Raw genomic sequence first — 23,344 nt, forward strand, 5'->3', positions numbered from 1 at the left:
GGCGCTGACCCATCAGTGCAAACAGAGTGCATTTTATGTGCATTTAAAAGTGTTTGGAGAGGCACTACATAATCTACGCATGTGCACATCGGGCCTGAAGTACAGTGATGGCAGCCAGGAGGGGTGGGAAGAAACAACATGACTGACAGATGACCTCTTGATGGGAACGTGGGGACCAGGAGGCCACGGAGGCATTCTTGCTCATCAGAGCAAAAACAGGTACCAAGCTAGAGCTCTACACCCACAGAGAATGTCCCTGGAGATGAGGGCCAGACATCAGCATCCTCGGGCGCAGACTCAGAAAGCATTGAGGTGTTGCCGAGGAAGGGGTGTGGTTAAACCGAGCAACTCCCAGCCATATTCGGACACCTCACACACCCTTACAGGGGTAGACTACGCACAAGAAGGATGAGAATGTTCCGGAGTTAAAAGGTCTCAACAAGGAGCGGTGTGTCACATGGCTGTGCTGACATGTACGTTCCAGGGTCCCAAATCTACAGCTGTTGTTTAACCACTGTGCTGTGCTAAGTGGAGGCAGCAGCTGGGAACCAACCAGAGAGAAATGAGAGGGGAACTGGAGGCATGAAAATCCCGTGCTTACAAACCCCAGACATGAAGCAAGGAGATAAAGGGAGCAGACACAGCGTTATGTGGCTTGTACCTGGCTTTGGAAGTGAGATACACTGTCACCCTAGTGGACCTGGGGTACAGAGCTTGTTCACGGGGCTTCATTTTGCATTTCTGTGATGACCTGGGAAACCGTGTGTGACTGCATGTGTGTATTGCCATCCTCACCTCTGCCTTCCAGGAGGGTCTGTCCACACATGGCAACACGTGAAACATCATCATCTATGTCTAGGACATTCCTGGAAAGGTCACGATGAGGAGATGGCTGTGGTTTGGATGTGAGGTGTCCCCACAGGCTCACATGTTTGAGTATTTGGTACCCAGAGTGTTTGGTACAACTTTGGAAGGTTGTAGAAACTTGTAAAAAGTGGAGCCTGGCTGGAGGAAGTGTCACTGGGGGAGGGGACAGGCCACGAGGTTTTATAGCCAGCCTCACTTCCGGTCTGCTTCTGGACCAGTTGTCTCACACTCCTGGACTGCACCCCTCAGACTCTCATGGGAAACGGTCCTCTCCTCAGGTATTTGGTAACAACAAGTCACTACTACAGTGACTGACAGCCGGGGCCTGCAGTGGACCAGGGACTGATAAACAGGAACAAGGGACAAGAGACACCACGTATGGACGGTGGTGGTGATATACTGCACACATCTGATGACTTAGATCCCACACAGAAGGAAGAAAAGCTGCACTATCTTACACCCAAACACCTAGGGTCAAAACCTAGAGCTGAATCCTTTCTACCCAGGTGTCTGGCAGTGAAAACACCCTCATTGGAGGATTCTCCAGTGGACTGGAAGCCGGAAGTGCTCTACTCTTGACTCCTCAGCTTGCTTCCCCAGGCTGCTAATTATCCAGACCTCAGGGAGCTGGGGCATGAGGAGTTTGCTTAGAGTGAGAACAACTGTAGAATGCTGTGTGAGGCCCAGAGGTCATGGTGTGGCCTGGAGACATGCGGCCTGGCTGGGAGGAGCTGGCCACAGCCAGAAAGGTGGCCATGGACAGTGGACGGTAAAGAGCTAGTTAGTGTGCTAGCGGGGGTGGTTGATCAGCGGAAAAGGGGCCCAGAGCATCATACAGCAACAAGCAGGGCCCCTCACAAAAGTCCAGCTACCCTAGGTGTTACTAGATGCTATTCCCTGCATCTGACCCCCAAAACACAGGAAGCAAAACTTGTTAGGGAAGTCCTGTGTATATGTCAATAAATTACTGCTGGTCAATAGGAATCTAGATAGGTGGGGCTAGGAGTCCAGGAGGACTCTGGGAAGGAGAAACACAAGAGAGTTCGAGATGTAACGCCATGGGGTAGGAGCCCGGAACTATTCTCCGGTAAGAGACATACTTAGATTAACAATTATGGGGTAATTACTTAAGTCAGAGCTAGCCAGTAAGAAACAAGCAAGGCCAACAGCTTCATAACTAATATAGCCTCCTATGTGTTTATTTGGGACTCATGCGGCTCTGGAACCAGGCGGGCGGGCTTCTCTTTATAAAAACTGAACAGAATCGGTGAGCTAGGCAATTCCAGTTCCAGGACAGCAGTGGAGACTTTGGTGAGCTATCCTCTCTCTAGGAAGTTCAATAAGGTAATGTGGGAACGGAAGAACACCGGAGGCCAACCAGAGTCCATGGATAACACAAAACAAAACCAAGTAACAGCAGACCATCTTCCTTCCAGATGCACATGGACCAGTCTCCCGACAGACAGGAAGAGAGGCCATGACACCAGGGGGACAATTTAAAATGAACTGGAACTATACAAGTGTCTTCCCTGACCACACAGCAAGAAAGCAGATGCAAAACTAGACGTAATCAGAGTTCACAGGCACAGTAGTAAATTCAGCGCCATGTGCAACCTGGGTGCCGGAGGATCGAGGGGACCTAGAAGGGGCTTAGCTGGGAGGAGAGGCAGCTGTCAAAGCTGATGAGAGAGAGGTAGCCAGAACGTTCTTCAGAGGGGAGCAGGGAGTCGGGGACACCTAAGAGAGAAATCTCACACCCATCTGTCTTCACGCCACAAAGAAGCCAGAGATGAAGCCAAGTGACGTCTAAGGCGACCAGAAGGACATCAAATGAGAGAACCAAGAAATAACACAGAAAGTAGAAAAGCAGTGATTGACGAAGCCCAAAGTTAGCTCTTTGAAAGGAGCAACAGAACGGATGACATGTGGCCAGACTGATAAAGAATCGAATGGTTCGAGCCAGACAGGAACCCTGTAAAGGACAAGCACAGCTCGGATCCACCTTAGGTGGGTTCTCCCTCCAGCCTCAGTGCGCACTGTGAGCATCTACAGACTAGCACCGGGGGAGATGGGCGTGGTGACAGACATCAACTAATATCTCCATGGTTGCCTTGCCCCTTCACTGGGGTCCAGACACCAGCCGGTGTCGGTCAGTTCAGCAATTTGCACCATCCATAATCCTTCTCCTGTTCCCCTGGCTTCTCACGAAGCCTCCGCTGTCACTCATCTCTCTTACTGTGTCAAAATTCACTGTTTCTGTCTCTTAGCCATCCAATGCCTCCATGAAAATCCCATTGCCCATGGTATCCACTGGGTCTCCTGGAATGGAGCGTGGGTTTCACTAAAATTAGGAATGTCTGAGCCACTGTTTCTTCAAATATTTCTTTCTTATTCCCTCCTTCTGGAACGCCTGTCACACACATTGATGTGACTTAGGGTGTCCCCTAGTCTCCCAAAGTCATCTTCATTTTAAAAATCTACTCCTCGCATTCAGGGGTTGGTCATCACATTGTCTGCATCTTCCGACCTCTCCCTCTGACCGTCAAAGCGCTACAGGGAAATCCCCACTTCCGCTGGACTTCCTTTCCAAGTCAAGGATTTCTACTTGATTCCATGTATTTTCCTCTCTGTATCCTCCATTATATGGGTTGAAGGCCTCCTCCAGTGAGCACAGTCTCTGCGTTAGTCTGGGAGCATTTTCCAGATGTTTCCTCCTGTGCCAGCTCCTGCCTACTTCCTCGCGGGATGCAGAGCTGATCCTGGACAATGGGATCTCTGGATTTCTAGGTCTCTCCCCATGCCCTGTGGCCTGTTGCTGACGTTTCCAGGCTATTTTCACTTGTTCTTTTCGTCTTACTTTTTTTTTTTTTTCTGAAGTAGCCTCGTCGCATGCACTATGTATCAGAACTGTTAAGTTAGTGCTCGGGCAGTGAGTTGGCAGAGTTCCTTCAATGCCTGATGTCATGGCTTGGATTTTAAATGACCCTCCCCTGAAGACTTAAGAGCTAAGGCTCAGTCCCCAGCTTGTGGCAGTAGTAGGGTGAGAAGAAACCCTTTAGGGGACGGGCTTGTTAGAAGGGACCCAGATCACTGAGGGCTTGCCTGGGAAGGGACCCTGTCCCTTTGCCCTTCCTCCCAGTCTTAGTATCACCCAAGCTGTGCATCTCTACCACAAAACTGTGAGCAAAACAATCTCTTCCTCCTCGTGCGCTGTTATCGCCAAGTATTTTGTCACAGTGACAAAAAATATTTATATTTATACACTAACCTTTGTAGCTGTTGTGTGTTTACCTATGGGGCTCCCCCTCAGCTACCAGCTGCCAGTTTCCACCCTCTTCCCCTTCACTTCCTGTTGCACCTTTACTTCCTGTTTGCTCAGGGCTCAAAGCTCTCCACCAGTGACATTCTTAGCATGTGCCTATGGTCATGTTTGGAACCTTCTAGACTCCTGGGACTGTTTCAAAGCCCTAATTACTCAGAGCCCTCAGTTCCCAGATTTCCTCAACTCTTACCCAGGTGTTTTTCTCCACACAGGGTAACACTGATGGGTTTGTTCACACCTAGATAGATGCCTGACCAATGCCCTCCCGGTAGTCAGCAAGCTTTGAATTCGGAGGAACTGAGGCCAGCTCTTCAGGGAGCTTCAGATGAGCGACGACCAATGCTTCCATGTTTCCTCTCTGTTGCTGTGATGAAACACGCCGACCAAGAGCAGCTTAGGGAAAGGAATTATCTGACTTATGTTTCCAGGTCACAGTCATCACTGAGGGGAGTCAGGCCAGGAACTCCAGCAGGATCTTGAAGTAGAAAGCTTGGAGGAACTTGGCCTACTCACGCTTAGCTAGCTTTATTTATTTGTTGAGATTATAATATAGTTGCATCGTTTTCCTCTTCTGTTTCCTCACTCTAACCCCTCTCATTCAAATTCATGGTCTCCTTTTCTGTAATTGTTACACATGTACACACATGTGTGTCATCTATCTATCTATCTATCTATCATCTATCCACATATACATACGTACATACACACACAACCTGCTCACTTTATATAATGCTACCTGCATGTATATGCTTTCAGGGATGGCCATTTGGTACTGGATAATCAATTGGTGTGCTCTTCCCTGGGAAGACTTTTTCCCACTCTTGGTGTTCCTTAGTTGCCTATAGTTCTTTGTGTGGGATGGAGGACTTTAGCACATCTATTGATCTTGTCCCTGTGCAGCTCATGTTTAGGCAACAATGTAGTGAAATTTCATGGGTATAGCTTCTCTGGCATTTCTAGTAGATACAATCTCACAGAAAACTTCCTGTTCCTTTATCTCTTACAGTTTTTCCACTCACTCTTTTGAAATTATCCCTGAGTCTTAGGTGGAAGAGTATGCTATAGATGTATCAGTAGGGACTGGGCTCCACAACTCTGCTTTTTGAACGATTTTCTGTTATTGTCACTATCAGCTGCAAAAAATTTCCTTGGTGAGAGATGAGAACTATACTCATCTGTGAATATAAGGGCAAACATTTGGAATGTAGTTAGGGATTTGCTGGTTTAGACTTCACTAGCTCTGGGCATTTGGTTAGGTTTCTAGTACCAGGCATGATTTCCCTCTTGTTGAATGGGTAGCTAGCTCTCTTATATAGCACTACCTACAGCGGGCCCTTCTACATCAATTAACAATCAGTATTACCTCCTCCAGACATGTACTCAGGCCAATATGATCTGGGCAAACCTTCATTCGAGACTCCCTTCTCAGATGACTGTGGGATGTGTCAAGTTGACACTAAAGCTTCCTTATGAACACGGCCACTCTGTTCTTAGGCATCAGTTCCACATAGGGACTGGGACCAGTAGGGAAGGGTTGGGAGGTGGCTGTCACAGTGCTCTCCCAGCCATGCATGGTGTTTCCATGCTTCAGTGTCCTGTGTGCTGATGGCCGATGGCTGTGTCCGAGGAGAAGCAGGTGGCGATTGAAGTTTGAGGTGTCAGCCCACCAGGAGGGGTGAATCTGGGATAGGGCCTTTACATGTCTGCTGACGCCATCTTTCTCTGGTATCTGGCATGGCGTGAGTGGGTGTGGGGAGACCCCCACTGCCTGCGATGTAGGGTATTTACCTCATGGATACATCACATACTACTACATTTTTACCTGTGGCTTATTATGAAGATGATTTCTTCTTAAACTGCATTATCTAATTGATAATAATAATGTTAGTTTAAATAGAGTTTTGATGATTAAAAATAAATACAAGGAAGTATTGTACATCTAGGGCCTAAGAGTTTCACCTAAGGAGCTGCATAGATCGCAGTTCAGGTCAATGATTACGAAGCAATTGAGTCCCCAGGGGCCAGGCTGACTCTATTTCTTTTCATATTAAAGTTGAAAGATACAGTCACAGGTTTTAGTGTGCGTCATTAGCTGAAACAAAGCCTTACAGTAACTTTGGGTTAGATTAGATGCTTTGAGATAAAAAAATCTTAGAAAATAATCTGAAGTTCACAAGGACACATAGCTGAGTTATAAATTCATTAGGTTAGGGTCAAAAATAAAGAAAATACTAACTAACTTTCCTACCTCAGGATTGGTGGATGATCAAAGATGATGACTAATTCCTTGTACCCATTTTTGCCCTCAGTCTCCTGATATAAAAAACTATTGATGGATGGGTATGCATCCAAAGATTTAAAGTAGAACTAACTGATTGTTTTTCATGCATAAAAGGTTTGTGATTCCTTTAAGAGTCCTTACAAGGTTACCTTTCAAGAAAAGTAATAAAGTGATGGATTATTTCTTTGTAACTACAATATATAGCCTTCCAGCAAAAGAAACGACTGTAAAAAATACCCCGCTTGCCCACACTCTGTTAATCTATAACAAATTACTTATATGTAAATATGTGTGTGTGGGTTCTTTGGGATGACTTTGCTTTACTCATGTAAGGGAGATGAGAACCACAATTTTACCTGCATTCATTTTAATCATTCACTTGAAAAATAGATGTAACCACACTGCAGTTTCTATATTGCCTGAAAGATTTTGTTGGGATATGTAAGCTGTAGAAGAAAAGTAAAGAGACCAAATACAGAATCAGAATACAAAAGAAGAATAAAGAAAAGGTCTGAAGGAAGCCATCAAGAGAGTGAGTGTCTTTCCCCCCCCCCCACCTGGGTAAAAAGTCTTAGTACACCAACTCCATGGATTCCCTCCAAGCCCTGCACTGCTGAAGGCTGGTCCCCAGGCAGCAGAACATGGAGGAACCTGGCACCTCAGCAAAGGCCAGCATGGCAGGCTGTCTTCCTTGTCATATGACACCAAGGTCATGTGTCCACGATTAAGTGGCCTCCATTGTCCCTGCTGCTAAGTGGACTCAGGAATCCCTGTAGAAACACTGCCTTCACCTCCCTGACTGGTTCGTTCCCTTTGCTCTGCCCTCATACTTATAGCAGACAATTCTCAAAGTCCCTTAGCAGCGGTGAGGCCGCATTTGCCCACCTTTGGACATCATGTCTTCCTGTCTCCTGTGGGCTCATTCTCTCACCATTCTGGGCTTACGGCCACCCCCACCCCCATTGTACACCATGTGTTATCCTCTATCTGCAGGTGGGCAGCCCAAGGCATGCTGGTGCCTGCTCAGCCTCTCCAAGCACGTGGATGGGCAGGAAGACAGGATGCCCACTGTTCCCCACAGTGGACCCTCTGTGTGCTGGGCCAGAGCCCAGAGTTCCGTGATCTTCACCACACACACAATGATGGGCATGGGCGGCAGGCAGAGCCTAAGTGCTGCTCAGAGCGGGGACCAGTACGCAGAGTTTCTGCTGCCCACAAGATCTGGAAGGAGCCAGCAGCAGAGCACAGAATGAGGGGACAGGAGCTCCAGATCATATCTGATGATCCCCATACCCTACAGTTGCTGATCGAGACAGTGGAGGGCACAGGTCCAGAACCAGGTGCATAGCCCAAGGGCAGGCACAGATCTAGGAGCCAGATGCAGGCCCGGGAGCCAGGTGCAGAGCCCAGAGTCAGGTGCAGAGCCCAGACCCAGATCCAGGCCCAGGGTCCAGATGCAAAGCCCAGAGCCAGGCGCATAGCACAGGGTTAGGTGCAGCCCAGGGACCAGGCACAGCATAGGGACCAGACACAGGCCCCAGAGCTAAGTGCAGAGCCCAGAGCCAGGTACAGAGCCCAGAGCCAGGTGCAGACCCAGGATCCAGTTTTCTGTATGACAGTAACTGCAGAGATGGAATGGGACAGAAGAGGTTTTATTGGTGCTCAGAGGCCAAGAGTAACACAGCCGATAGCAGGATCAAACCAGCCAGAACGGGAGTGGATGGAACAGGCAGCATTTCTGGGAGCTGAGGCAAGAGAGTAGCTGGGGGGCCGCTCAGGCTCCACACCTGGCCGGGCTGGTGAAGGAAGGGTAAGAGCAGGTGGGCCCAGGTCACCCAACAGGACCACAGGTCAGGGAAAACAGATGGGAATCAGGCTCGCAGCTGGACAGTCAGCAGCATGAGGAGGAGGCCCGGCAGCAGACTGGCTCGCAACAGACAGGCTTGCAACAGACTGGCACACGGCAGGATGGCTGGCAGGGGGAGCAGGTGCAGCAAGCTGGCTGGCAGCTAGAGCAGATGGAGACACAGCAGACCGGCTTGCAGCAGACAGGCACACAGCAGGAGGACTGACAGCATGAGGGCTGGCAGCTAGACTGCTGGCAGCATGAGGGTGTGCAGGAAGATTGGCAGCAGGGGCTGGACACACAGCTCACTGGGGTGCAGATGAGGGTCAGGCAGGGGGCTGGGGCACAGCAGCTGGGCTGGCAGCAGCTGGGGGCACAGCAGCTTGGCTGGCAGCAGCTTGGCTCACAGCAGCTCTCTGGGCAGTCGTCCACCTGCCAGGAGGAGTTGGTGCAAGCGTCAGAACAGACAGACATGGTGGAGGCGGCCATGGCGGGGTTGGCTGGAGTTGGGAATGTATGAGTGTGTTGAGTGACTGTGAGTGTTGAGTGTGTGTGTGTGAGGTGCTCTGGGCTCTGGGCTTTTATCCCCCAGGTGTGTTTTGCTGCAGGAGGCTCTGTGCCCTTCCCTTTCCTTGTTGTTCAGTCTGGAGAGTTTCCAGGGCTCAGTCATAAACTGTTGTGCTGGTCACTCTGCTGAGGCCTGTAGCTGGGCTACCTGTACTCTCTATCTGGTGGCCACCTGTTAGGATTTGGGAGATGACTCTTGGCCCTGGGGATATATTCTGTGTCCCCAGCCTCTGACCTCAGGGGGGAGACCTGACTGGCCTGTGGAGGAGCTACAGGAGGCAGGAGTCCTGCTTTGGAGCAGGCAGTGAGAACATGCAATGATGTTCCCATGCTCCAAGGATGGGTCAGTGGTAGGCCGGCAGCCAGGGGCCTCTTGGATATGAAGACTGATGGTCACTGAAGCCAAGCCTGGGCTCCTAGGCATTTGGAGATCACACTAAGTCTGATCCAGCCAGAAGCTAATGTCCTCCTCCAGCCCAGGGTCACTTGTCCTGGATCTAAACCTGAGGCTCGGGTGAACATATAGGCTGCAGGAGGCGGGCATGGACTAAGGTCACTTGGAATTCACCTATCCTGGATGGCCTGGGCTAGGGAGGTGAGCGGGGGAGAGCTGGCCCTGATGGCAGACGCCCATCTCAGCACACCTCCTCCACATCCCGGTGCCCTCTTGCCATCTCTTGTCGGGTGCAGACAGACAATGTTCAGACCTCACGCAGTGCTCCAACAAGACGGTCTAGATCCCCTGCTACAGGTACAAGAGGCTGCTTTGGCTGCGGGGAAAGAGGGCCAGGCTAGGTCTTGAACTGAGAACACAACCTGCTGTCCGTGCACTGTCCGTGCAGTGATGTGATTTTGTTCATGCAGAGAACAAGAGTTGCAACGTCATGGAGCATGTCCCAGTAAGCCTCTGAGTCCAGGCACTGTGTGGGAGGCCAGAGTCCCTCCGTGAGTTTGTATGGACTATGCAGGAAGCTGCAAGGGTGACGCCTAAGTAACAATGGAGACCTAGAGAAGTCCTAGAATACTGTAACTGATGTCGTGAGTACAACAGTGTTTTATCCACCATGATGGACTGAAGTGCTCTCTAATGAGAAGCCAGAATAAATCCTCAAGTTGTTACCACTAGGAGAAAAGTAACTAATACAACATCTAACCCCTGTCATATCACCTAGATTAACTTGTATCTAGACAGGTAAGGAGAATCCGGCACAAAAAGGGTAAGCCGTCTTTCCCTGGCGGCCCAGTAAGACAAGCCATGAAGTAAATGCAAAGAAATGTAACTCCAAGTGGCTGGGTTTAACGTCCCCCTTGGAGGCAAGGAAGAGCAGGTTAGCACAATAAAGCTTCCACACAATGGCTTTAAGGACAAACACAGCCGGTTCCTCCAGACACAGAAGGAAAAAGATAATAAACAGAATGGAAGTCTGAGACCAAGCATGCCAATTCAGTCACAAGGGGGGGCCCGGAAGCAGAGCCAGGACAAAAATAGCCGCCAAAAGACGAGGTGGCTTGAATGAGGACAGCCCCCATAGACTTGTGTGCTTGAATGTCTGGCCCCAGACGGTAGACTGTTTGGGAAGGATGAGGAGGTGTAGCCTTGATGAAGGAGGTGTGCTAGTTAGCCGGGTGGCCTCTGGGATTTCAAAAGCCCACATTCCCAGTTAGCTGCCTCTGTCTCAGGCTTCTGGGTCATGATACACACTCTCAGCTGCTGCTCCAATGCCATGCCTGCCTGCCTGCTGCCTGCTGCCCTCCATGACGGTCACGGACTTAACCGTCTGGATCCGTGAGCTCCTGAATTAATGCTTTCTTGTGTAAGAGGTCTTGGTTCTCAACCTGTGAGTCGTGACCTCTTTGGGGTCCAACCACCCTTTCATAGGAGTTTCCTAACACCATTGGAAAACACAGATATTTACATTATGATCTGACACAGTAGCGAAATAGTTACAAAGTAGCAACACAAATAATTCTATGGTTGGGGGTCAGCACAACATGAGGAACTGTATTAAAGGGTCGCAGCATTAGGAAGGTTGAGAACCACTCTTCCAGGAGAACAAAGGGGATTGGCAGGCAGGAGAAGAGGGAGAAAATGAGGTGAGAGAGGGTTAAGGGATACAATCAATGTATAATATGTTCCTATAAGAAAACGTGATTGTAAAATCTGGACTGAGTGTCTACTTTGGACGGGTGTTGGGGAGGTTTTCAACTAGCAGCAGAAGAGCCCTGTGTTCAGCAGTCACGAGCTCTGGGCTGAGACCAAGTTGTCAGTGTCCCTCTCCCTAATCCTAGTGTGTGTGTGTGTGTGTGTGTGTGTGCGTGTGCGTGTGTGTGTGTGTGTGTGTGTGTGTGTGTGAGCAAGGTGGAACCCTCATAATGGTAACTCCAGTCACGCTGTACCCCCTTTCCATGTGTTGGAATGTGGTCTGTGGTGCTCTAACCGGAACCCAGAACACACCCTGAGCTGACTTCCAGCCCCCGGCACTGGGAAGAATCCATGTTTGTGATCTAAGGCCCTAAGTGGCAACCATTCATTTTGAGGCCTAGACTAAAGAAGCAGGGGCAAAGCCAGAACGAAATCTCAGTAGTGTGCAGGTTCCCATGTGGGGCGGGTGGGACACAGTGACAGAGAAGATGACCCACCTAGTATACCAATTAGCAGTGATACTGGGTTTAAGTGTGAAGTCCAAGTCATCTACACAGTGTGATGTTAATTGTCCTGGCTGTTGGCAACGGTGGGATCTAACCCTGCTAACGCCACAGTAACCAATCACATGGAACATTTGAAACATGGCTGGTTCAATATGATTGCATCTTAGGTATAGTGTGTCAGCACATTTTCTGTTCCTGTAATGAAATACCCCAAGCCAGGTGCTAATGATAGATTTACATATAGTTCATGGCTCTGGAGGTTGGAAGCCCAGCAGCACAGGCCCAGGTCTGCGTCATGGTTACCCACCAAGTGCGTCATACCACGGTGAATGGCAGCCTGGAAGGAAGTCACATGGGGGAAGGGAACCCCTCAGGTAAAAAGGAGTTGGTTCTGACCTTCACCATACCCTACCTCTCCATACCACCCTCGGAGGACAAGGCTCCCAAGACAGACTCTGGGGACGCCCTTGAGACACACCCAAACATCCCTAATGGAAAGCCTAGCAATTAAATCAATTCTGTTTGTGTTTCCAATTTCAACCTGGCACAGTGGGGGTAGCCCGTGTGGACTGTATCTGTTGCATAGCACTGTTAGAGCATGCCAGGTGCCCAGATGAACAAGGGCAGAGTGTCAAAGACAGCAGGAGAGCCAAGCCAGCCTGGTTCACTCAGGAACTCCGCAAACTCATCCTCAATGTCAACAACTAAGAAATAAGTAAGAACTCACGCTCGGAGCAAAGCCCGTAGCAAAGTGACCAGGTCCCACACAGACTCACACCGTCAGAGCAGGTGACGGCTTCTGGGATGCTGCTACGTAAGCACAGGGCCTCCCTGACTGCTACTGCTTAGCCCACCTGGAACTGTGGGTCCAGAAGTCCACACAGATGTTCTGACTCTAATGGCCGAAGGGCATCCTTGCCTGATTACGGCTCCCTGTGATAGGCAAACAAGCTTGGTTTCCAGAACCTTCCAAGGAGGGAGTGGCCATATTCCGAGGTCAGGCTGGCCACCATTAGTGGGAGACTTACAGAGGGAGTGAGCCATGGTGTCAAGGACCAGAGAACTGCCTGCCCCAGCCCCATGTGGTGAACAAAGGCTTAGTCTGAAGCTGAAGGTATGGTCAGCCGCTCTCAGGCTGGCAGATCCACTCCTCAGAACAGACCCAGCACTGGGCAGAGAAATGACCCAGATGGCACCTGATGCCTGTCCCTCTTGCCTCCATGCAAGCCTTGGAACTTAGAAAGAAACTGACCAGGTCCATGCTCATTGAAAGACTTCTAGAGGCTGTCCCTTCAGGTCGGGACCAGCAGGATGCACCACAGTGGCAAGTGGGGTCAGTAGCTGTTAGAGCACCAAGCTTTGGAAAAGAGCCCTCCGAAGCAGATGCAGAAATCCACAACTAACCAATGGGCCAAGCTCCTGGAGCACAATTGAAGTCAGGGAGGAGCAAAAATATGAACAAAGGAGTCAAGACCATGATGGGGAAACCCAAGAATCAGCTGACCCGAGATAGTGAGAGATCACTGACTCAGGTCTGACACATGGGGAACCTGCATGAGACCAGACTAGATTCCCGTAATATAGGTGACAACGGTGAGGCTGGGACAATATATGAGGCCACTGGCAGTGGGTCTAAGATCTAACACTAATGCACAAACTGACTTATTGGAGCCCATTCAATATGGAGAGATACCTTGCTCAGCCTAGACACAGGGGTGTGGGGGTGGAGAGGAGCCTTAGTCCTGCCTCAACGATATGATGGGGCAGACTTAGTAGACTCCCTAGGGAAGGCCTTACCCTCTCTGTGGAGCAGATGGGAGGAGGGGGGAGTGGAGGGTTTGGGAGGAAAGGAGGGAGGGGGAACTGGGATTGGAATGTAAAAAAAACTAATACAAAAAATGAACAAAAAAAGAAAAGAGCCATCGCCTGTTAAACCACCCATTCCCATCCTGCTGACAAACTGGTCTTAAAAAATGGTTTGCTGCCTCCAACCCTAATTTCTTCATTCACTAGAAAAAGGTGAGTCTCCATTCCCAGCACAGCGAGAACTCATGGTGCCAAGAAGCATCTGAAGAGTATAGTGGCTCCCAAAACATCGGATGCTGGATACACTGACTGGCGTGTTTGCTCCTCATGCCTCACAGGTTGAGAGAATGTCTTTCTCTGATCATTTTCCTAAGACACAGACTTAAGTATGCCCTGACTGGAAATGAAGTAAAAAAGATTTGCCTGCCACTAATCATTAAGATTGAGGGCAAAGTCAGGACTAACATAGCCTTTGTTGCTGGGTTTATGGGTGACATCCTCATGACAAGACTGGAGAGACTTTCCGTCTGATCTATGACACCAAGGGTCACTTTGCTGTTGGCCGTATTATACCTGAGGAGGCCAAGCACAGGTGCGCAGGGTGAGAAAGGTTTTTTGTAGGCACAGAAGCAATCCCACATGGAGTGAACCATGATTGTACTATTCACTACCCTGATCTCCTCCTCAAGGTGAACGACATCACTCCGATTGATTTGGAGACAGGGAAGAAAAACCAACTACATCAAATTTCACACTGGTAACCTGTGTATGGTGACTGGAGGTGCTAACCAAGAAAAATTGGTGTGATCACCAGTAGACAGAGACAGCCTGACTCTTTGGAGGTGGTTCGTGTGAAAAGGTGCTACTGGCAGCAGCTTTGGCACTAACATTTTTGTTATTGGCAAGGGCAACAAGCCGTGGGTGTTTCTTCCCCGAGGAATAGGAATCCGACTGACCATTGTTGAGGGGGAAGGTAAGGGGCTAGCAGCAACACAGAGCAGTGGGTAGAACGGTCTCAGGCAGACATGCTGGGGAAGCCTTTCTACAAGCCTTTCCAGGCAACATAGTAGATAAAATAGCGTGATGGAAAGATTTGATTTATTTAGGTAAATGTGAGTGTGTGTGTGGGGTGAATTGTATGTGTGTTGTATCTTGTATTTTGTGTATGTGTGCATGTGTAGAGTGTTGTGTGTAAATGTGTGTTGTACGTATGTATGACTGCACCAGTATGTGTGTATGTGTATGAGTGTGTATGTGTGTGTATGAGTGTGTATGTGTGTGAATGTGTGTGAGTGTGTGTATGAGTGTGTGTGCATGCATGTGTGTGAGTGTGTGAATGTGTGTGTGTGAGTGTGTGTGTATATACCTGTGGACATCAGAAGACAACTTGTCCAAGTCAGTTCTCCCTTGCTACCCTGAGGAATCTGGGAATCACAGTCAAGTCACCAGGCCTCCACAGTGAATCAGCTCACTGAAGGTCTATCTAACCAAGGTAAAATCATGTGTGTAGTGTGGTCTCCAGTACAAGCCCCAAATCCAGCATAGTTGATCATGGTGCTGGTGCTTCCAATACGTTCACTCAAGGCCTCCATCAGTGCTCTGTCAGGGAAAAGACCATGCATGACTCAGCCCAAGAAGACAAGACATACAAGGAAACAAGCCACCAGGAGTGAGAATCAGCAGAAACTTCTAGAAAAAGAACTGGATCCCAGAGATGACCAACGTGGAAATGACCAGTTGGATTGGAAAGTGAGTAAATGCAGAAGCTTAAAGGAGGAGACCAACATCACAATGTCATCTGGAATCTCAAGATTTATTTCCTTTCACAAGAGTAGAAGATATCAAAAGAGGGTGGTAAGGAGGGGCCCAGGACAGGGAACAGGAGGCAGAGCCTGCTGCCTCTAACCAGGGCAGGTGTCCAGTCTGAGCCACTAAGGGTCTCCCTGGAGTCTGCTAGGTAATGATGACTTCAGAAGAGCCAGGCAAACAGAAACAAGAGAACCAGATGGTCAGGGGAGTGCCCACACTGGACGCAGCTCAAGGCTAGGGTCCCAGAGACACGAACCATGCCACATACAGCCTGTCCCCAAGGGTGGTCGCAAGTCCTAGGGTGGCCTTAGAAGGCTTGCACGACTCATGGGTCATAGACTCATCACAGGATAGGAGCAACCATCTGGGTAGATGAAAAAGCATGGGGTGAAACAATATGGAAGACACTGGGAGCTGGACATGGAGACACAGGGATGAGGCTGAGCACAGCTGTGGGGAGCAGCACCACTGAGCTCATGACTCTGAAGGTCTCAGACCTGCGCCTGGGGGTCTGTGAAGCACAGGACAGGTTAGCAGCAGCTGGACTTCTGGCCTGAGGAGAGGCCACAGCAGGCCTGGCGGGAGCAGGCAGGGCGGCAGAGCAGGGACACGCTGGAGCAGGGCTTGCAGCAGCTGGGCTGGCAGGAGGAGGCACAGCAGGAGGAGGTGGGCACACAGCAGGCAGGTCTGCACACAGGGCGGCAGAGCAGGGACACGCTGGAGCAGGGCTTGCAGCAGACAGGCTTGCAGCACACAGGCACACAGCAGGATGGCTGGCAGCATGAGGGCTGGCAGCTAGACTGCTGGCAGCATGAGGAGGACCCGGAGCAGATGGGTGTGCAGCAGACAGGCTTGCAGCAAAGAGTCACAGAACAGGGTGAGGAGGTGCAGCATGAGGGCAGGCAGCTAGACTGCTGGCAGCATGAGGAGGACCCGGAGCAGATGGGTGTGCAGCAGACAGGCTTGCAGCAGACAGGCACACAGCAGGAGGATTGACAGCATGAGGGCTGGCAGCTAGACTGCTGGCAGCATGGTGTACAGGAAGATTGGCAGCAGGGGCTGGACACACAGCTCACTGGGGTGCAAATGAGGGTCAGGCAGGGGGATGGGGAGCAGCAGCTGGGTTGGCAGCAGCTGGGGATACAACAGCTGGGTTGGCAGCAGCTGGGGGCACAACAGCTGGGTTGGCAGCAGCTGGGCTCACAGCAGCTCTCTGGGCAGTCGTCCACCTGCCAGGAGGAGTTGGTGCAAGCGTCAGAGCAGACAGACATGGTGGAGGCGGCCATGGCGGGGTTGGACGGAGGAGGGCGAGATGTGATTTAGTGAGTGAGTGTGTGAGTGAGTGTGTGTGTGTGAGATGCTGTGGAGGTCACCTTTATACAGCTGGGCTGTTTGTGCTGTGCTGCAGCTCCTGGCTTCCTGTTCCTTGTCTGTGTTTGGAGTCAGGCTGTTGTCTCACTATTGATGGACTGTCAACAAACACTGTTGTCTGGTGAGACTGCCCCTGGAGGAAACCCCACAGAGATGCCCAGATGTCATGGGAAGCAGTCATAGTCATAGCCAGATGACATTCTGGAGGTGGCAGTCACTGTCGTTTATCTGAAAGCTTAGTTCTTGGGGCAGCTTCTCCACTGGGCAGACATGGACTGGGGACAGCCCAGGCGTGGGCTGTGAAGATGGTGGCATTAGCTCGTGCCCTGTGCTGTAGGATTTGCTGTTAAGAACTCCCTCCTGCTGTCGGTGAGAACTCAGGGGTCCCCTGTTGCCTGAGCAGGAGGGTGAGTGCCTTCTGTCACACTTCATTTTGAAATTCTCCGGAGCCCACGACAGTGCCCATAACATTCATAGCCCTTTGTTTCATCTGAGTTCTGGAAGCTTCTCCTGTGCCCCGGTCCTCAGAGCTTCTGCTGAACCATGGACATGGCAAGCTCTCTCCTTCAGCACACTCTCCTGGGGTACTCAGGGATACTGTGAGGACAATTAATTTACTAGAGCATTTCCCATGCATCTACTCATGCTAAGCACTGCTATAAGCCTCATGGACACGCTGAGTTCAGGCGAGTTAGTTCATGGTCCCTGACTCTGCCCCTTTCCTAGGGTGAAGGGAACAGCCTTGGGATACTCTGAACTTCAGAGTTTCCAAATAGCCTCTTATTCCATCATCAGATACTGCCTGGGGTGGTGGGCACATGTCTTGGAACTTTGCTTCTCCAAAGAGCAATGAGTCGCTGAGCTAGGGCCCTCCATGCAGTCAGATGCGGAGGTTTTCTTTCAAAGGCTGAAACTCACCAGATTTACTGACAGACATCAGTCTGCACACCCAGGGAGCTCAGCTGAGGAGACAGAGCCAATGGTTGCTCCACAGTCCGAGGTGTTACAATGAGAAAGCTGTGTGCCCAACCCAGGGGAAGATTTTGAAAACTTCCCCAGGAACTCTGAAAACAGTAATGAGCAGCATAAGCCAGACTCCTCAAAGCTAGAGGCAATGAGTGAGAATTACAGAGATGACAAAACCATTTCAGAAATCTAAGGTCAAATACAGATAAATAAATGAAACTAAGGGAATCCCACAGTCAATAAGAATGGCAAGGTACAGAATGGGAAAAGATTTTTACCCGCTGCACATCTGATAGAGGGATAATATCTGAAATAGATAATGATATTTAAAATGGACATAAAGAAAACAACACAATTGATAATGGGTTCTAGATCTAAACAGTTCTAGATGATAAACACATGTGATTGAAAAACACAGAAAAGTTCAACATCCTTAGTCATCAGAGAAATGCAAATCAAAACTGCTTTGGGATGTCACTTTGTACCCATCAGAATAGCTAAGACCAATAAAACAACTGGTGCCTCATCCTGGTGAGAATGTGGGGGAAGGGGACACTTCCTCATTGCCAGGGTATGTGAAACCTTGTGCCTCCACTGTGGAAGTGAGTGTGACGGTTCCCCAGGAAGTGGGAATTGATCTACCTCAAGACCCAGCTGTGACACTCTTGGACATCTACCCAAAGGACTCTACATGCTAACAGAGACACTTGTTCATCCATGTGCAGTGCTGCTCCGTTCATAACAGCCACAAATGGAAACAGCTTAGATATCACTCAATGAATGAATGGATAAATAATGTACATTTACACAATGGAATATTACCCAGCTGCTTAAAGACGAAACCATAAAATCCACTGGTAAACTGATATAGATAGGAAAAAAATCATCCTGAGGAAGGTAACCCAGATCCAAACAGACAAGTATGGTATGTATTCACTTATATGTGTATAGATGTTAGCTGTTAAGTCTTCCGTGAGCAGTCTACAATCCATGTACTGCAGATGTTAAGAATAGGGAAAAACACTGGAGGGAAGGATTTCCCAGAGAAGAAAAAATCGAATATTTAGTTATGGATGGACAAGATGGAGATCAAATGGCAGAACTAAGGAGGGAAGGGAACACTAGGGGAGGTAAGGGAGAGCACATGGGAGGACAACTAAAGCTAAGGACCATTTGGGGTCATTTGGAAACCTACTACAGTGGAGGATTCTTTACATATATCTCATATATACATATATGTTAATACAGTCACCAAATAACAGTGGAGACAAAGTTCCAAATATACATCTCTTGCCTCCTAATTAACCCTCCAGTGCTGGGAATGGGTTACATTGAACCAAGTTGTTGGCCCAAGGGGTCCCATGGATGCCACAAAACCATCCAAGCTATTGCCAAGGTTCCCCAACACAAACTGAAGGTGAGGTTCTGTTGCACCTACACAATTCACTAAACACGGAGAACTTGAGCTTGTCCTACCTAAATCCTTAACCCTATTAGCAGTGCTCAAGGAAATCTAAGGTACTCTGCCTGGTACCACAGGAGGAAGGTAAACAGGAACCCAGCTACAAACCCTTCAGTCTACAACTGTAATCTGTCCACAAAATATACTAGTGGCCAGAAGTTGTGGAGGAACCAACCACTATCTGGCAAGAGCCTGAGACCAGATAGGCCATGGCCCTTGGGGGAAAACTTGGCAATGAAATGACTCCTAATGACAGTCGACTATGGAACACATGAGTGTCTTGCTCAGCCGTCATCTGAGAGGCTTCTTCCTGAACTAGATGGGAGCGAATACAGAGATGCACCCCTGGACATGCGCAGGGAGTCAGAGACCTCGGAGCACTCGGCCCTAAGTGGGAGATCTCCATCAAATCCCTCCCTCAGGGCTCAGGGAACTCTGCAGAAGAGGAGGCAGATGAGTCTAAGAGCCACTGGAGATGGAGGACACTAAGGAAACAAAGCCTTCTAGACCCCCAGGACCGTGAACTCACATAGACTGTGGAGGCCTGCACAGGGCCTGCATGGGTCCAAGGCAGATGGAAAAGTGACACAAATCCCACCCCTAAGTCCAGCTGATCAGCACTCACTGAGGAAAATTAGTTTTCTCCAACAGAGTCTCCCTGGGTGTACAAAGCACACTTAAGGGCAGGCCCCATTAACAGCAATAGATGGTTAACACGAAACAAGCTCTGTGGTGGTTTTGGAGGTTTATGGTTTCATAATGCTTTGTATGGCCATTTTCCTTTGAGTGCCTGAGTGTATGCCTGTGTGTGTGTGCCAACACGCATGTTTGTTTGTGCATGTGTGTGCGTGTGTGCGCATCCATGCCCGCCTTTGTTTGTGCATGTGTGCGTGCGTGTGTGTGCATGTGTGTTCCTCTTTTATTTTAATCTTACATGCCTTTTAGTGTTTCCAACTGTGCTTTAATGGGATTTCTGTGCGTGCCAATTTATGAATCTGCATCTATGTGTGTTTCTTGAGCTTTTTCTTTGGCTCTTTTTTTGTGCTTTGTTTTGTCTGATTCTGGTTAGTTTTAACCTGCTCTCCTCACCCAAGGGTGATTGAATCCACAGGAGAAGCCAACAGCCCTGAAGCAATCAGGAGACAGGCAGCATGAGAGAAGACAAGAGGCGGCCTAGCCTGCAGCCTGCTCCAATCTTTTTAAAAGCCAAACATTCATGGGCAGGTCATTACAGCATCCTTGCTCTCACTAGGGTTTATTTCTATTCCTGTGGATGTTTCTGAGAAGCACATGTGAGTGTCTGTGGAAACAGGAAGAGAGCATTGGATCCTTTAGAACTGAAGTTAGAGGCAGATGTGAGAACCTGACATGGGTCCTGGGAATGGAATTTGAGTCCTCTAAAGAGCAGTAAGTGCTATCAACCACTGAGTCAACTCTCTAACACTAAGTTCTTGGGGGCTTTTAGGATTTATAGATATAATATATATCCCAACAAGACCATCACTGGACAAAGAACAATATACAGAGGAAATATCTTTTGTCTACATCTTTGTGTGTGAGTTCATGTGTTTACATGAAGACCTCTCTAGCCAGCCCACCCAAAGTCATGGGTTCTGGGTGGTCCTCAGGAAAAGCCCCAAATCTAACATTGTTGATCATGGTCCTGGTGCTTCCAATACCTTCTTCCATGGCCTCCATCAGTGCTGTGTCAGGGACAAGACAATGACTCAGCCCAAGAGTAAGAGACATACAAGGAAACAAGCCATCAGGAGTGAGACCAGCAGAAACTTCTGGAAACAGAATTGGATCCCAGAGATGACCGATGTGGAAATAACCAGTCAGATTGGAAAGTGAATAAATGCAGAAGCTTAAAGAATCAGACCAACATCACAAGCTCACCCGGGAATCTCAAGATTTATTTCCTTTCACAAGAGTAGAAGACGTCAAAGGAGGGCTTAAGGAGAGGGGCCCAGGACAGGGAACAGGAGGCAGAGCCTGCTGCCTCTAACTAGGGCAGGTGTCCAGTCTGAGCCACTAAGGGTCTCCCTGGAGCCTGCTAGGTAATGATGACTTCAGAAGAGCCAGGCAAACAGAAACAAGATCACCAGATGGTCAGGGGAGGGCCCACACTGGAATCAGCTCAATGCCAGGGACCCAGATACACCAAACCATTCCATAGAAGGCCTGTCCTCATGGGTGGTGGCAAGTCCTGGGGTGGCCTTAGAATGCTTGCAGGACTCATGGGTCATAGACTTGTAACAGGATAGGAGCAACCATCTGAAATGGTAGATGAAAAAGCATGGGGTGAAACAATATGCAAGATACTAGGAGCTGGGCATGGAGACACAGGGATGAGGCTGAGCACAGCTGTGGGGAGCAGCACCACTGAGCTCACGACTCTGAGGGTCTCAGACCTGCGCCTGGGGGTCTGTGAAGCACAGGACAGCTTAGCAGCAGCAGGACTTCTGGGCTGAGGAGAGGCCACAGCAGGCCTGGCTGGAGCAGGCAGGGCGGCAGAGCAGGGACACGCTGGAGCAGGGCTTGCAGCAGCTGGGCTGGCAGGAGGAGGCACAGCAGGAGGAGGTGGGCACACAGCAGGCGGGTCTGCACACAGGGCGGCAGAGCAGGGACACGCTGGAGCAGGGCTTGCAGGAGACAGGCTTGCAGCACACAGGCACACAGCAGGATGGCTGGCAGCATGAGGGCTGGCAGCTAGACTGCTGGCAGCATGAGGAGGACCCGGAGCAGATGGGTGTGCAGCAGACAGGCTTGCAGCACAGGGTCACAGAACAGGGTGAGGAGGTGCAGCATGAGGGCTGGCAGCTAGACTCCTGACAGCATGAGGAGGAACCAGAGCAGATGGGTGTGCAGCAGACAGGCTTGCAGCACACAGGCACACAGCAGGAGGATTGACAGCATGAGGGCTGGCAGCTAGACTGCTGGCAGCATGGTGTGCAGGAAGACTGACAGCAGGGGCTGGACACACAGCTCACTGGGGTGCAAATGAGGGTCAGGCAGGGGGATGGGGAGCAGCAGCTGGGTTGGCAGTAGCTGGGAACACAACAGCTGGGCTGGCAGCAGCTGGGGACACAACAGCTGGGCTGGCAGCAGCTGGGGACACAACAGCTGGGCTGGCAGCAGCTGGGAACACAACAGCTGGGCTGGCAGCAGCTGGGAACACAACAGCTGGGCTGGCAGCAGCTGGGCTCACAGCAGCTCTCTGGGCAGTCGTCCACCTGCCAGGAGGAGTTGGTGCAAGCGTCAGAGCAGACAGACATGGTGGAGGCGGCCATGGCGGGGTTGGACGGAGGAGGGCGAGATGTGATTTAGTGAGTGAGTGTGTGAGTGAGTGTGTGTGTGAGATGCTGTGGAGGTCACCTTTATACAGCTGGGCTGTTTGTGCTGTGCTGCAGCTCTTGGCTTCCTGTTCCTTGTCTGTGTTTGGAGTCAGGCTGTTGTCTCACTATTGATGGACTGTCAACAAACACTGTTGTCTGGTGAGACTGCCCCTGGAGGAAACCCCACAGAGATGCCCAGATGTCATGGGAAGCAGTCATAGTCATAGCCAGGTGACATTCTGGAGGTGGCAGTCACTGTCGTTTATCTGAAAGCTTAGTTCTTGGGGCTTCTCCACTGGGCAGACATGGACTGGGGACAGCCCAGGCGTGGGCGGTGAAGATGGTGGCATTCGCTCCTGCCCTGTGCTGCAGGACTTGCTGTCAAGAACTCCCTCCTGCTGTCAGTGAGAACTCAGGGGTCCCCTGTTGCCTGAGAAGGAGGGTAAGTGCCTTCTGTCACACTTCAAGTTGAGCTTTCCCGGAGTCCACGACAGTGCCCATAACATTCATAGTCCTTTGTTTCCTCTGAGTTCTGGAAGTCTCTTCTGTGTCCAGGTCCTCAGAGCTTCTGCTGAACCACAGACACAGCCAGCCCCCTCCCTCAGCACACTCTCCTGGGTTACTCAGGGACACTATGAGGACAATTAATTTACTAGAGCCTTTCCCATGCATCTCCTCATGCTAAGCACTGCTACAAGCCTTATGGACACCCTGAGTTCTGGTGAGTTAGTTCATGGTCCCCGAGTGTGCCCCCTTACTTAGGGTGAAGGGAACACCCTTGGGATACTCTGAACTTCAGAGTCTCCAAATAGCCTCTCATTCCATCATCAGATATTGCCTGGGGGTGGTGGTCACACGTCTTGGAACCTCCAAGGAGCAATGAGTCGCTGAGCTAGGGCCCTCCATGCAGTCAGATGCGGAGGTTTTCTTTCAAAGGCTGAAACTCACCAGGTTTACTGACAGACATCAGCCTGCACACCCAGGGAGCTCAGCTGAGGAGACAGAGCCAATGGTTGCTCCACAGTCTGAGGTGTTAAAAAGAGAAAGCTGTGTGCCCAAC

The 23,344-nt window shown here is 50.1% G+C and overlaps 2 protein-coding genes and 2 pseudogenes across 2 annotated transcripts; 1 reads left to right on the forward strand and 3 right to left on the reverse strand.

The window, feature by feature from the left end:
* Positions 1 to 8,301: 8,301 nt before the first annotated feature.
* On the reverse strand, positions 8,302 to 8,805 carry LOC110340980 (annotated as a pseudogene).
* Positions 8,806 to 11,827: 3,022 nt separating this feature from the next.
* Positions 11,828 to 14,346, forward strand: LOC106021181 (annotated as a pseudogene).
* A 1,331-nt stretch (positions 14,347 to 15,677) lies between these two features.
* On the reverse strand, positions 15,678 to 16,433 carry LOC121134382 (keratin-associated protein 10-3-like). Its single transcript, XM_040732559.1, has 2 exons — positions 16,091 to 16,433; positions 15,678 to 16,009 (listed from the first exon to the last, which is right to left on the reverse strand). Exons 1-2 carry the CDS (start codon positions 16,431 to 16,433, stop codon positions 15,678 to 15,680), a joined length of 675 nt encoding a protein of 224 aa, XP_040588493.1.
* Positions 16,434 to 21,393: 4,960 nt separating this feature from the next.
* LOC121134383 (keratin-associated protein 10-2-like) lies at positions 21,394 to 22,771 on the reverse strand. The gene is made up of 2 exons (XM_040732560.1): positions 22,125 to 22,771; positions 21,394 to 21,974 (listed from the first exon to the last, which is right to left on the reverse strand). Exons 1-2 carry the CDS (start codon positions 22,237 to 22,239, stop codon positions 21,394 to 21,396), a joined length of 696 nt encoding a protein of 231 aa, XP_040588494.1. The 5' UTR covers positions 22,240 to 22,771.
* Between the last annotated feature and the right edge of the window lie 573 nt (positions 22,772 to 23,344).

The sequence above is a fragment of the Mesocricetus auratus genome, unplaced genomic scaffold (genome assembly GCF_017639785.1).
Source record: "Mesocricetus auratus isolate SY011 unplaced genomic scaffold, BCM_Maur_2.0 Super-Scaffold_100027, whole genome shotgun sequence".
In the NCBI taxonomy this organism is placed as follows: Eukaryota; Metazoa; Chordata; class Mammalia; order Rodentia; family Cricetidae; genus Mesocricetus; species Mesocricetus auratus.